Source organism: Amblyomma maculatum, chromosome 10, assembly GCF_055883805.1.
Source record: "Amblyomma maculatum isolate TAMU_Amacu chromosome 10, ASM5588380v1, whole genome shotgun sequence".
NCBI lineage: Eukaryota > Metazoa > Arthropoda > Arachnida > Ixodida > Ixodidae > Amblyomma > Amblyomma maculatum.
This window is the reverse complement of record NC_139353.1, coordinates 125,046,558-125,059,792: the sequence shown is the minus strand read 5'-3', so window position 1 is coordinate 125,059,792 and position 13,235 is coordinate 125,046,558. Positions and strand designations below refer to the sequence as shown.

General features: G+C 47.4%; 1 protein-coding gene across 1 annotated transcript in view; it reads right to left on the bottom strand.

Annotated features, from left to right (window-relative positions):
- Positions 1-12,940, bottom strand: part of LOC146177405 (neprilysin-2-like) — a 36,954-nt gene extending 24,014 nt beyond the window's left edge. The window contains exons 1-3 of the mRNA XM_084581548.1: positions 12,881-12,940; positions 9,083-9,238; positions 7,786-7,958 (exon numbers count right to left, since the gene is read on the bottom strand). Coding sequence (XP_084437674.1) covers positions 7,786-7,958; positions 9,083-9,238; positions 12,881-12,940 — 389 coding nt within the window. The remainder of the gene's footprint in view (positions 1-7,785; positions 7,959-9,082; positions 9,239-12,880) is intronic.
- Between the last annotated feature and the right edge of the window lie 295 nt (positions 12,941-13,235).

Here is a 13,235-nt window from a genome sequence, read left to right as displayed (position 1 = left end):
GTCCTGGAGCATCAATGGACAAGAAGTGGAAGCTGTGACAGATTTTCTCTTCTTGGGCTCCAAGATTACCTAGGAAGGAGACTGCCGCCATGAAATTAGGAGACGCCTGCTTCTGGGAAAGAGAGCAATGGTTAGCCTTGACCGCCTAGTAAAGAGCAGAGACATTAGTCTGCCAACCAAGACCCGTATAACTCGTGCTATGGTCTTTCCAGTTGTGATATATGGATGCGAGAGTTGGACAATGAAGAAGGGTGACCGCCGGAGAATTGATGCGCTTGAATTGTGGTGCTGGCGGAGACTCTTGAGAGTTCCTTGGAATGCCAGAAGAACAAATCAGTCGATATTGTCGACCATAAACCCTGACTGCTCACTAGAGAGTCAAATTCTAAATTTAAAGCTCAGATACGTTGGCCATCTGATGAGAAGAGAGGAGTCGCTGGAGAAAGATTTGATGTTGGGAAAGGTGGAGGGTCACCGGAGAAGGGGTAGGCAGCGAACGCGGTGGTTAGATGGCATCCTCGAGGCGCTGCAGATGAAGTTGTGTAATATTAGGAAGATAGTGAGAGACCGGAAAGCGTGGCGTGATAAGGTCCATAGAGTCACTAAGAGTCGGACACGATTGTACGACTGAATTGAACTGAAGGTGTACTTGCAGCAGGAGTTAGACGAGCGAGCGCAAGAACTGCTCCTGTCAATACACACCTCGGCCTGTATTGCTTCCGACGCTTGCCATACGGCGTAACCAGCGCACCAGGTGTGTTTCAAGCTGTTATGGACAACGTCCTACACGGGCTGACTGGCACAGCCTGCTACTTAGATGACATTGTCATAGCGGGGAGAGATCAAAAGCAGTTCCATGACCGACTGGAGCAGGTACTCATACGTCTAACAGAACATGAAATAAGGGTCAACACTGAGAAAATCTGTTCCAGCAACGAATACGACATCTGGGCCATGAAATTGACAGAGATGGATTACATCCCAGAGGTGATAAAGTGGCAGCCATAAATACTGCACCAAAACCTGGAAACATGACCCAGCTAAAGGCCTTTTTGTGCTAGAAAATTTTTACTCAAACTTTTTGCCTTATCTGGGTACAGTTCTCGAACCCCCTCATAACTTGCTGCGCAAAGACACTGCATGGCACTGGTCGCGTCAATGTGATTCTGCCTTCATGACTTCTAAAGAAATGCTGACTAACGAGCATGTTCTGGAGTTGTACGATGTCAAAAAAGAAATACAGCTAACATGTGACTAATATGGTCTTGGTGCTGTACTGTCGCACGTCGTGAATGGAAAAGATAAACCGATTGCATTTGCATCACGGTCACTCACCTGCACAACGTAATTATGGCCAAATTGCCAAATTAAAAAAAAAAGCTTTGAGCATTGTTTTTAGTATGAAATGGTTTCATAACTACCTCTATGGTTGAACACAACTGCTAGGATGCACCATTGGTTTGTGTTGCTCGCGAACTACTGCTATAAATTAGCGCACAAGCTTGGTACGGAAATTGGCCATGCCGATGCCTTATCTAGACTTCCTTTGCCAGAAACGTCAGAACACACTGAAGACCTTTATTTTTCTACACTTAACGAGCTTCTTTTGACAGCAAAATACATTGAACTTGAAAGAACGTGCGATTGTCTGCTAACAGTGGTTCGCGACATGATATGGCATTGGTGACAAAATCTGTTTCTCGGAACCTGCAGCCTTTCTGAGTTCAAGGTTTCGAACTTTCCATTGAAGCGGGCTGCATTAGTTGGACAAATAGATTAATCGTTCCGGAGCGTTTGCGCAGTGTTGTACTAACTTGCTGCACGACAAGCACTTTGGAATCACAATGATGAAAATGGTCGCAAGGTAAATAGTGTGGTGGCCAGGTATCGACGAATCGCTGGAACAAACGGTGCGAACTTCCTGCCTTTGTCAAATGATTCAACCTGCAGCCCACCCAGTACCTTTGGCTCTCTGGAAAGTGTGCGAACACCCTTGGGAAAGGGTTCATCTCGATTTCACCGAAAAGGAAGGAAAAAATGTTCCGTTTAGCAGGTGATGCATCTAGCCAGTGGTTTGAAGTGAAGGTGTGTACAACGAAGACGGCCGTTAGGACCGTTGAAACTGTATGATCCATGTTTGCTGCCCATGGTCTACCTGTTGAAGGTGTAACTGATAATGGGCCGCAATTCCGTGCTGCTGAGATTGAAAACTTCCTGGAAGCAAATGGAGTAACGCACATATTCACCCCTCCATACCACCTACAGTCGAATGGGTCGGCGGAGCGGGCTGCACCGACTACAAAGACTATTCAAGCAGTTGCGGGTGGACAGAGAAAAGACAACTACAAGAACCTCGCAGCACAGAATAGATAACTTCCTATTTTGTTATCGAACACCGCCGCACACCTTCATCGGAAAGACACCGGCTAAATTGCTATTATCAAGAAAGTTGCGAACCAGATTTTCCTTAGTTGAAACCAAAATTGACAAGTGCAGTGAGAGAGAACAGCGAAACGGTGAAACTGGCTGCAGATAATCGTAGAGCGAAACCGCGACCCTGTTGGACCCAGCCCACAAAATCAGTTGCCATCTGATAGTGTACCCATTTTGTTGAGAAGGAGCAACCGGGAAAGGCGACCCACTGAGCGTTGGCGCTATCACCGTTTTGATCTAGTAGGGGGAGGAAGTGTTGTGCCGGTATCTTGGGTGCGACAAGTGCGTTTGCCGCTGTGTAGCAAGATATGATATCACCATCATGTCTGTTTTGCGCATGTGTCAGGCTGCTGGGTGTGTATATATGCTTGTGTCCATGTGTTGTACTGGGGGGAGTTTCTATCTTCAGTACGCAGCGCTGTGAATAAAGCCGGTTCTTCAAGCCTACGCCTACTGGTTGTGGACGCAACCGTACATTGTGCCTGTTTTCGTTCATTTCTGATGATGTTGTAAAGAAAGCTAAGGACGCAACTGCGCCGTGCGTTTTCTTCGCGTCGCAATGGATGAAGCCGGGCTGTCAGGAACTGCGGCACAAGTTCGTGGTGCTTGACGTGCTTACGTACAACAGTTAAGCAATTCTACGCACATATTCCGCATTCATTAATTACGCAAATCGGCCCTAATTTGTTACTACATGGTTCAGGTATCAATAAAGAAGTGTGACAGTCACGGCGCCTTTCCCATAAGCCAACGAAACCAGTATAAGTACGGATAAATGTGGGTTTGTTCTAGACATCATGTTTGGCTCTACGGGACGGCTGTGCCTGCGTTATACAGGGGCTCCATTATAATCGTAGTCATCTGCAGCGCATTAATAACTGATGTGCATGTATGGAAACTTGCTCAAGTCTTAAACCTTAATGTACCTGCCGCTTTCACAAAATATAAAGGTTTGGCAGTTTGACCATGCAGTGATCGTAAGCTATCAAACTTTAAACGAGACATCTACTCATCGTCACCATGGTTATATTCAGGCGAAAGAACATGCTTCATTGGTAAGCTGCGTCATCTTTTTGCTGTGCGCCATAGTAACAGATTTGGTCGAGGCTTTATCCCAAGTGGTTATCAGCGATCACGGTGCGCGAGGGAGGACAGCCAAGCCTGCATATTGAACCTAGTTTCAGCATGAACAGAGTGAGGTCAAGAATGCCTGGCGAAGTACCCATTCAGGCAGAATTACCTGGTGCCGGAAGTACCTGCCCTTACCGGCGGGAACCAGCCAGGTTCTCTCACATTCGTCCAACGCCCCCAAGAGGACCACCTGTAAACCACGGCGGAAACGAAGCGCCTGGCCTGTTTTCAGCCGGCAACTCATTGAATTCCTGCTCATCGACCACTGCCGGAAGAAAAGGAGCAGCTGATAGGCTTCTGACATTATCTTGACCTCCTGTTGGCTCAGCATATGTCCACCTATAATTTGGTACAAAAATTAAAAGTGCATTAATTACCACAGAAGTCTGGAACGCTGTCATAGATATTTTTTTTGGAATGCTTGGAGGAAGGCGCAGTCACGGCACTAGAGCTGAAGGACCTTACAGCCGTCGACTTGACACTGGATCGCCTCGAGCATTACGTGCTAAAGGGTTGGCCTAGATGCTCGAAGGCCTCGAGCCATGCCTAGCGGTATTTTTTGACCTTCGACTTGTGCTGTCCCTGGCAAATAGGTTATTTCATTGGGACCATCGAGTAGTTATTCGGTGCGCGAAAACTATTGCTGCAACTGCTACATGAAACCCAGCAAGGGTCTTCGCCGATAAACTTCATTGCGTGATAGTTGTTTTGGTGGCCAGGCCTAGACTGAGAGATAGAGGAAATGTCGGCTCTGGGCAAAAATTGTATCGATAATTTGCCAATGCAGCCCGCGGCTTCACCAGCAAGCTGGCTCCAAACGTTTGAGAAGGGAACGCGCATCTATGGGGATATTGCCGTACCGATTGAAGGCAAGATGATGCTTGTGGTAATCGACTCGCACACCAAGGGGATAGAAGCACTTTCTCTGAAGCAAGCTACCACGACAGCTACAATCCGCTGCTTTCGCGACATGTTCAGCCTATTTGACGTGCAAAGAACGATTGTTTCGATAACGGAACACAATTCGCTAGTCGTGAATTGCAAGATTTGTCGAGCACAACATGTCCCACGTTAGGACCGCCTCCTTCCACCCGAAATTTATTGGGGCTGTCGAAAGAGCTGTCCGACCGGTGAACGATGATTTCAAGAAGTTGGAAGGCAGGCAAACTGGAGCACAGACTTATGCGCCTACTGCTCAATTACATAAGGCCGCCTCAGAAGGGAGGGAAGTGGCCATCAGAAACACTTCCGCCATACCAGATTAGATCGCGCCTAGATACGTGTTTTCCGAAGGGTATGAAGACGCACCTCTTGATAGCCTGGAGTGGCTGCCCTACTAAAATGTTTTATGCACCTTAGCAACTTTGGGACAGAAGACAAATTCATATCAGGACATGTGACATCTACTTCTGGGACCAGAATTGTTATAGTAGAAACGCCTGGAAGAATTGTTCGACGGCCCGTTGACCAGGTACATCTTCGGTCTACAAAAACGCAGTTATCCGACACTTCGAAAGTCGCGTGCGTGGACGGCGCTACATTCAGGCGAGAGGAATATGCATCACGGCTCGATATGTCAGTGGAAGAGTTCGCTTTCCAGCCTGCATTTGGGAATCATCATGCTGACAGAGCCTTCCCGGCACTTCCGTTATCCGGGGCAATAGTGCCATGTGAACACGCTGAAGCCCTACGGTGCTCGACCAGGACGAGGAACGAGTTGATCGATTCAAAGAAACCAAGATGCGCTATAAAAGGACAGACACAGGAAAAAGCCAAGGCTGTCTTTTTATAGCGCATCTTGGTTCCTTTGAAGCAATGCACCAACTCGCCCAACAAGAATTTCTTCTAACTAGCTGATCGATTTTAGAAGGACGAAGTACGGTATCAGCCGCTCTGTCGTAGTGCGGGCTACACACTGCGCAAGCGGGAAGTTTTCTTTCGACTTCGCCATTTCCCCTCTCTATTTACTCTCTCTCCTGGAATATTTATAAGTACCCTCTATTGCAATAAACGCCAGCGTTTTGCCTGCTTCGCTTCCTGGCGTGTGCTTTCATTCCGTTCCTACCATGGCCTATCGGCCGCGGCTATATTACATGGGCTTAACATCAATGAGACTCCAAGAGCAAAGCCACAATGGCTGTCTGAGATACCTAAGGGTTCACTGGCATGGCATATTACATAAAACCCATTCTTTTAGCGTTCTTCAAAACGTGGTCGCCGCAGCAGGTATTAAACCACCATCTTCAGGTTCAGTCTAGGTGAACCACCATGCCGAACAGTCAGCTCCAATTGCGGAACACGACAGACATGGCAAAAGAACATTGAGAGAAGAGGAAGAGAGTGTAGTTAAACTGCTAATTTGAATAGAACAAACGAGTATGACAAGTATAAATCCGTGGAGAAAACCAGCAATGAGAATTATGGTTATATGTTAATCATTAATTCAAAGGCACACGAGTTAAAGGCTGTGACCGATGTGCATTGCAGGCGGAATTCCTAAAGAGGTCTTCTAGCGATGAACATTGCGGCAATTAGAAACTGCTAACCATTAGAACTCGCAAATAGTAGTCATTAAGCATCTAATTCAGACAGACGTTCCAGCATATCTGCGTGTACGATCGACGACGACAGCTTTAACCTGCTGACTCTATTAATTCTAATATATCTTAATGGGCCCTGTGTGGAGTAGAAGGTAACCGCATGAACACTATCCTTAGTGCGCTGCAACTGTGCACAAGGAATGGGCGTAGGCATTTCACGCCGTCATATTCTCATTTATAATTTTTGCGCCTAAATATGTAATACTTTGGCGTTGATGGTGTCTGAGTCCCGACCCCTTTCACTTGACTCCAGCACTTTCAACATAAATCCAGGTTTTCTAACTGTCTTGCACATTGTGTTTTGGGGGAACTGTACCTGAGATGATTATATAAGATGCAGATCACATTCTGGAGGAAAACTATTCTATTGTGTAAGCGTGTCGTAGCTTTGTTCAATGGCGTGTAATGTGTCCAATATACCAGGACTGTGGCATAATCTTCGTTATTGCCAAATATTCGCATTTATAATAAAGCCAAAATATATTTTTATGGCAATATATATTACTTTTAATGTCTAGCTATACTCTACTAGGAGCATCAATAGTGCATACGCGAAATGGAATACTCTGTGAGAGGTTTTCTTGCCTGCGATTCGGTTATTATATATTTTGGCTGCCCAAATATCACAATCGTCTCCGCAACGTTGACGAAGACGAGCTACTTTTGTACCGACTCCACACTCTCTACAGAGGCGCGTGGGTATTGTTTCATATACGTTTCCAAGGGTATGACTGTTCGCACGAGGAGAATCGTGTATGTACAAAGGATACATATTTCGGTTTGTTTGAAAACTGGCCGTGGGTTCGCCATAATTGTCTGCTTTTCTTTCAGACCTCACCAGCTGGGAAGTCCCTTACGACTTCGGACATGAGGACCATACAGCCTCCTTTGGGACTGGCGCATTGGTACTTGCTATTTCCCAAAACAATGTGAATAATGTTAGCACATGTTCAGTCCATGGCTAGGCAGGCGGCGTAGGCGAACGGAGAGGCCACCCACCCTCACCACATCGGAAAACTTTGCTTTCGAGGGCAAAGAATCGTAACTTTGCTTACATACAATAGTTCTTGTCTATTTTAGGTAATACGGTTCCCTTAACGTTAGCGTTACGATACTTTTTTTCTATTCTGCAGTGTGATGCAGTGGTGGACTTGTCGGGGGGTGATCAGCCAGGAGCCCGTAAGAATTGGTTCAGTGGCCACTACAACTGTGTGAGCCTGGTGTTATATTCTCCCACGAGTGAAAAACTGTCAAGACTTGGTATATATGTCAAGAAATGTGTTTTCATCTAGCCTAGCTTCAGTCAAATTAAGTAACAAAATAATTTATTGAGGCACGTGTTATTTTCGAATTTTCATCGTGTGCATAGTGATGACATCTTAGCTTGCAGGTATTTCGTGAATTTCTTTTGCATATAAGCTTTAAGCCTCTTGCAGAAATTACAATGCGGACAATGTTCATGAACCGGAGGAGAGTGCTGGGAATGGGAATGTCATCTGGTGAGAAAATTATGGTCAGATGTGATTTCTGAAGCTTGGTGTGGAATTTCAGGAGGATGTGACCGCTGGAACTTTTGGTTGTTTTACATCCTAGACCCAAGAACTTTATATTGGTGCCTTACCTGTGCGAGACGCAGGACATTGTCAGGCACCGGCCCTTAGTCTGGCGGCCTCGTGGAAGCAGGAAAATGGTGACGCAGAAGATAGCACCGCAAAATAGTGCGATGCAAAGCACCTTTGGATCAAGCGGCCACTTCCACTCAGTGCGACGGGGCAGCCTGGATGAGGTCGACGGCTGCAAAAGTGAGAACGCATCCTCAGAGGCAAGAGATGTGAACTGTAAGCCGTGGTTACGGCAGATTCCTGCGGACGGCAAATTTGGTAAAAATAATATTTATTGGACAGGATAGAAAAGGTACTGCATCTATCGCACTTGCCCCATGGACACCTGACCTACGCTGCAGGGGAAGCGAAGATGGTGGGAGTGAAAGCAGAAACAGAGAAGGAGGTGCTATAGTGGAGGGATGCGGAAATAAGTTTGACCACCTGGGGATCTTACCATGCTCTGATATCGCACAACACAAGGATGCCTCTCCGCTCCACCTATAACGAAACGCAGCCGCCAGCGATCCTGTTTGAATCCGAGCACTCCGGAACAGACGTCGGGCATCTTAACCACTGCGCTATTGCGGCGGGTAATATCTGGTAGCATATTCGCATTTATTCGCATAAGATAAAGGTGATCAAAGGGCATACTATCTACGCCGATGACATTACCCTGTGGGCGGCAGGCGGCACCGACGCGAGCATTGAGCAGCAGCTCCAAGAGGCTGTTACTGCCATCGAGCAACACCTTGACGGCACAGGCCTAGTGCGCTCGCCCGCCAAACCGAGTTGTTCGTCCTAACGTCATTACGACAAGGACGGAAACACGCTCCCCCTCGGGAGTACGATCACATGAACATCGTGACTGCCTCGGGGCAATCCATCCCCGAAGCTCCTAAGATCAGGGTCCTGGACCTGCTGCTAAACAAGAACGGCCGCAACGACGAGACCTTCAACAAGATTACCACCGTGGTTACCAGCAAGGCAATAAAAGCCATCGGGCTCATACACCGAGTCTCGACACGACGGGCAGCCATACTTGAAGAGATCATTCTGCGCCTCGTCCAGTTGTTCGTGATCAGACACATCGGCTACGTTGCGGCCTACCTCAACTGGCAGGTCACTGACAGGAAAAAGATAAACACGCTGAACAGACGGGTTTACACGACGGCGCTGGGATTAATGGTGGCCACGAGTACCGATCGTCTCCTGCAGCTCGACATCCATAACACCTTAGAAGGAATAGCCGAGGCGCAACTAAGCAATAGGAGCGCCACCAAGACAGGCCGCAGTATACTGACGTCCCTAGGTTACAATCCCCGAGCTCTCAGTCGGCAATAGTTGGAGATCAGCAATGAGGCGCGGGCCCGCATCCACATGGACCCGATCCCGAAGAACGTGCACCCCGAGTGCAACCAGGGAAGGCGGCAGGCGCAGGCCAAAGTCCTCGTCGAACGACACGCCCAGGACCTGCACGCCCGGTAAGTGGACGCAGCAGAATACAAGCGAGAAGGATTCGTAGCAGTAGCCGTTGCGGCAGCTACCGGTATCAAGACAACGGCAGCGAGCGTGCGGTGCACAGACGCCGCAGACGCCGACCAGGTTGCCATCGCTCTGGCGATCTCGAAGGCCGAGTGTCGCACCATGCTCAGCGACTCGAGGAACGCTGTGCGCAGCTTTGCCAAGGGGCGAGTGCGCGCCGGCGGCCGCCGTCATCAGTAAGTTCCAGCTCCAAGAGCGCGGCAACACTATTCGCATCAAGTGTCTCCCGGCCCACGCGGGAGATTGTGCATCCTCACTTAATCAGGAGACGGCTCATTCGGCGGCGCGAGCGCTTACCTTCCTCGCCCCCAAGAGTGACCATGCCGAGGGTGGTTCGAAACAAAGAACGAATGACCAGCTACGAGGAAGTGACTAAGTGTCATCGCCTAGCTCGACGGACAATGCTGCCATCTCACCCGGCACTTAGTCGGGAGGAGGCGGTCATCCTAAGGCAAATAAAAACCGGGTCACTCCTCGCCCCGGCAGCGCTATATCTCCTCCACCCAGATATCTACACGTGTGCAATGTGCAGTGTATTTCAAGTCGGTCCGGCGGACAACTGGCACATCATGTGGGACTGTGCCAGGTTCCCGACCAAAGTTGCATCCAAGACATACCCGCCGGGAATTCAACGTGCGGTGCAAATTACAGACAAGGACATTCAACTATGGGCCGTTCAGCAGGCCCGGGGTGCGCTCTAAAAGCACGAACCTCACAACCCATCAGAAACAAAATATATAAGTTAACGAATGTGCAAAGTGCCAGATGTGGCTGCTCCCAGCCCACTCGGGCTGTGAGCATCCATAACGGATTCATTTGCCACCAGTGCCTTTATCAGTTGTGCAAGCTGTCATTGTACTTGACACCGCTTCAGTGGTGGAAGAGTGCTGTCGCAATGCGCTTGTTTCTCTCTTTCTTCTGATTTCTCCTATATACGAAAGAAGCAGTGGTGGTTGTTCAAATACAGTCTGTTGGCAGGGTCGATCATTTTCTTTTCCTCTTCGTATCTGCCAAATATATATCAAAATAGCGTGGCCTTGAGTGCTGCGAGCAGTTGAATAACGCTCTAACCACGCATGGCCGTTTGTGTGCACGAGAGTGAGAAAGAAATATATGCAGAAAAGACGGACAGATGAGCCAGAAGGCCCTCCCCTAGCTTGCTATCCTCCTATACGGATGGAGAACAGAACACGAAAGGGAGTTTTAATTGTAGACAAGCTGGGTATACTATGTGTCAGCGCAGCAGTGTTGCGGCACTCCTAGTCAAGAGTCGATGCTGGCGAAGACCGAGAAATGGGAAAGCGCTCGTTGCCTTGCAAGCTTTCCGCTGCCCTGGTTAAGCGCCAAGTACAGGATCATCACAACAAAAACCCATCGCCTTTTTTATTTTGATGACATTTGCCTTCCTCCGTATGTAAGGAATGAAATATCTAAATTTAGTTCAATAAAAAAGCACTGTGAGTTGTTGCTTCAACTATGCAGCGGTCTTCCTACGTGTATTAAGTTGTGATTAGATTCCTAGTGTTGCTTTCAGTCTACCGGTTTATTATTCAGTGCGTTTCATCCTCTGTATTCTACCGATTTATTGTCCAGCATTTTTCAAGGACAGGTATTCTCCTTTTCATCTCAATGCCTTCTACGTTGTATTTGCAGTAGCTGGCATTTACTGGTGCCATTTTGTAAAGAAATCAAGGGTCCTTTCTCTCAGCTTTGAAACTTCTTTCTCACTCGCGACAATTCTGTAAGTACTAGACGAAGTCATTGCTTGTTCCTCTCCTGCTACATTACATAGGCGGTGCCCGGTAACGTTAGCGAAAGGTTAAGCATTTCAGGTTCGCCAGACAAACCATTTCAGTAGAGCTGTCAGTAGTCTTGTGCCATGCAAGCAATTTTTTGTTCTTCAATATGATAAGTTAGTATTGAGGAAATTTTAAAAGGTACTAAATTTTGACAGTAGACAATGTGATTTTCAATGATGGAGAACCTCTAAAGAAACCCCTTAAGTATATTTGCCATAAAGAAAGCTCCCCGGATATCTTTTTCCGAACTCCAAATGTATTCCACGGAATACAGAAATATAGCGGGACTAGCGCGTTAGCACCCCACAATTATGCTGCTCTCAGTGATGGTTAGAGTGAATGAAATCAGTTGCGGCTGTTCTCTGCGTCCCCGTTGAAACAGCTGGCCGATGGGTCTGCGTTCGTGTCTGCGCCCACGTCAGCTAGTTGGCGCACATGAAGAGACAGCAGCAAGCGTGGAGCGCGAATGTACTATGAAGCTGTAATACTTTAGACATCAGAAAATAAGAACACGTAATTATCGCAACTAAATGCAATGGGGATTCCTTAATATGTTTTTCAGCTTTTCAGATCAGATATATTGTCTAAAAAATCCTTAATAATCAATTAATCTATCTTATAACTAGCAAATATTTGCAAAACAAGAAATTGCCTGTGGTGCTCAGGACGGCTGGAAGCCATACGCAAGTGCTTCCTCTGGCCTACATAAATGCTTTTTTTTTAACTCGTCGACAACGTTAGCTGCTAGACATTGTATATTAAGGTGAGACCCTTTATAGACTCATGAGTGCTAGCAGAATCTGTGAATTCCCGCAATGGTGCGTGCTATAGGCGGTGTTATGTTTCACTTTTAAGAACGGGAATCGAAATCCTACTCGAAAGATCGCAAGACGAGCGCCTTAACCAACAAGGCACGTGGGCAACATATCTTAGTTCTCTTTGTCTAGCGTTCCTACCTTCTCCTTGGCAAAGTAGGTGGGCAACGACGACACTTCAAACCGGTCTACTTGAGGGCGCTTAGCCTACGCCATCTACCGTAATCTCTAAAGACGAAGCTCCGCAACAACCGCGCGCCATCGCCGCCGAGTTAAGCTGCTCACCTTGAATTCTCCATGGAAGAAGCACTGTCTGATCGGTGGGGTTCTGGCGAATAATTACTCAAGTAAATCAGTCCCAATAGTTTTCTCCTTATCACTGCTAAGAGGTCCTAAGTGACTGAAGAATTTTCACCCTTCCCAAATTTATATTCATTATATCTCTAATTAGAATCATGTTAACTTTTTGTGAGACCCAGTATGGTAACTATTTTTGCTCATTCTCGTCACTCTACCAGAATATTGACACAGGGCATCTCGCAATTATAAGAAGTGCATGTTTTCGAATACCTGATGTTGCGGGTACATACCCCTGATGACTAAGAAAACTCAGTGGCAAAACCAATACTCCTGGAGCACTGCATTATGCTGACTAAGGGTCACTGACATCACTTTCTTACTAAGGACACTGCTAGTATGGCAAATATCTGCCTTTCTTTATTTACTAAGTTCAGTTATCCTCACAGTGGCTCATTGTGCTCGCAAGTGTTTCCAAAAAAGGACAGCAAGAAAGGAATATCGCTCGGTGTACGGTGCTCAGCCTTGGCTCAAATTTTTGCTGCCTTTAACGGACGAATTGAAAGACAAATTTTCCATCTCCCACACTTAATTGCACTCATCGCGATCGCGCACTACCTCTCCAACCCGACTCCCTAAAACAATAAGTATCAGCTCACCGATCCAGACGGTTCTTTCGTGCCGACATCTAGCAGCAGCTCATTGAGTGCCGCCTTCATAGAGTCCTGTCGGGTTTTCTGGTCGCTGGACTGAGGCGGCTCGACGCGAGACAACCGCGGACGCACAGCTCTGGTTGGTCGGTTCTGAGTCGGCGCTAAGGGAGGGCGCTCAGTCCCTCCATTGCTCCCCTCCTTCCGTGCCGTATCTTTGGCTTTCGTCACCTAGGGCAAAGGAAACGTGGTGGACATATACTGCCGCATGGGCCATTCACTGTGAGGACGTAAAGGTTTTCAGGAACATTATCGCATTTAAGGATTTAAAGACTATTCTCCTGCGCTCGGTCTAATGCAATGA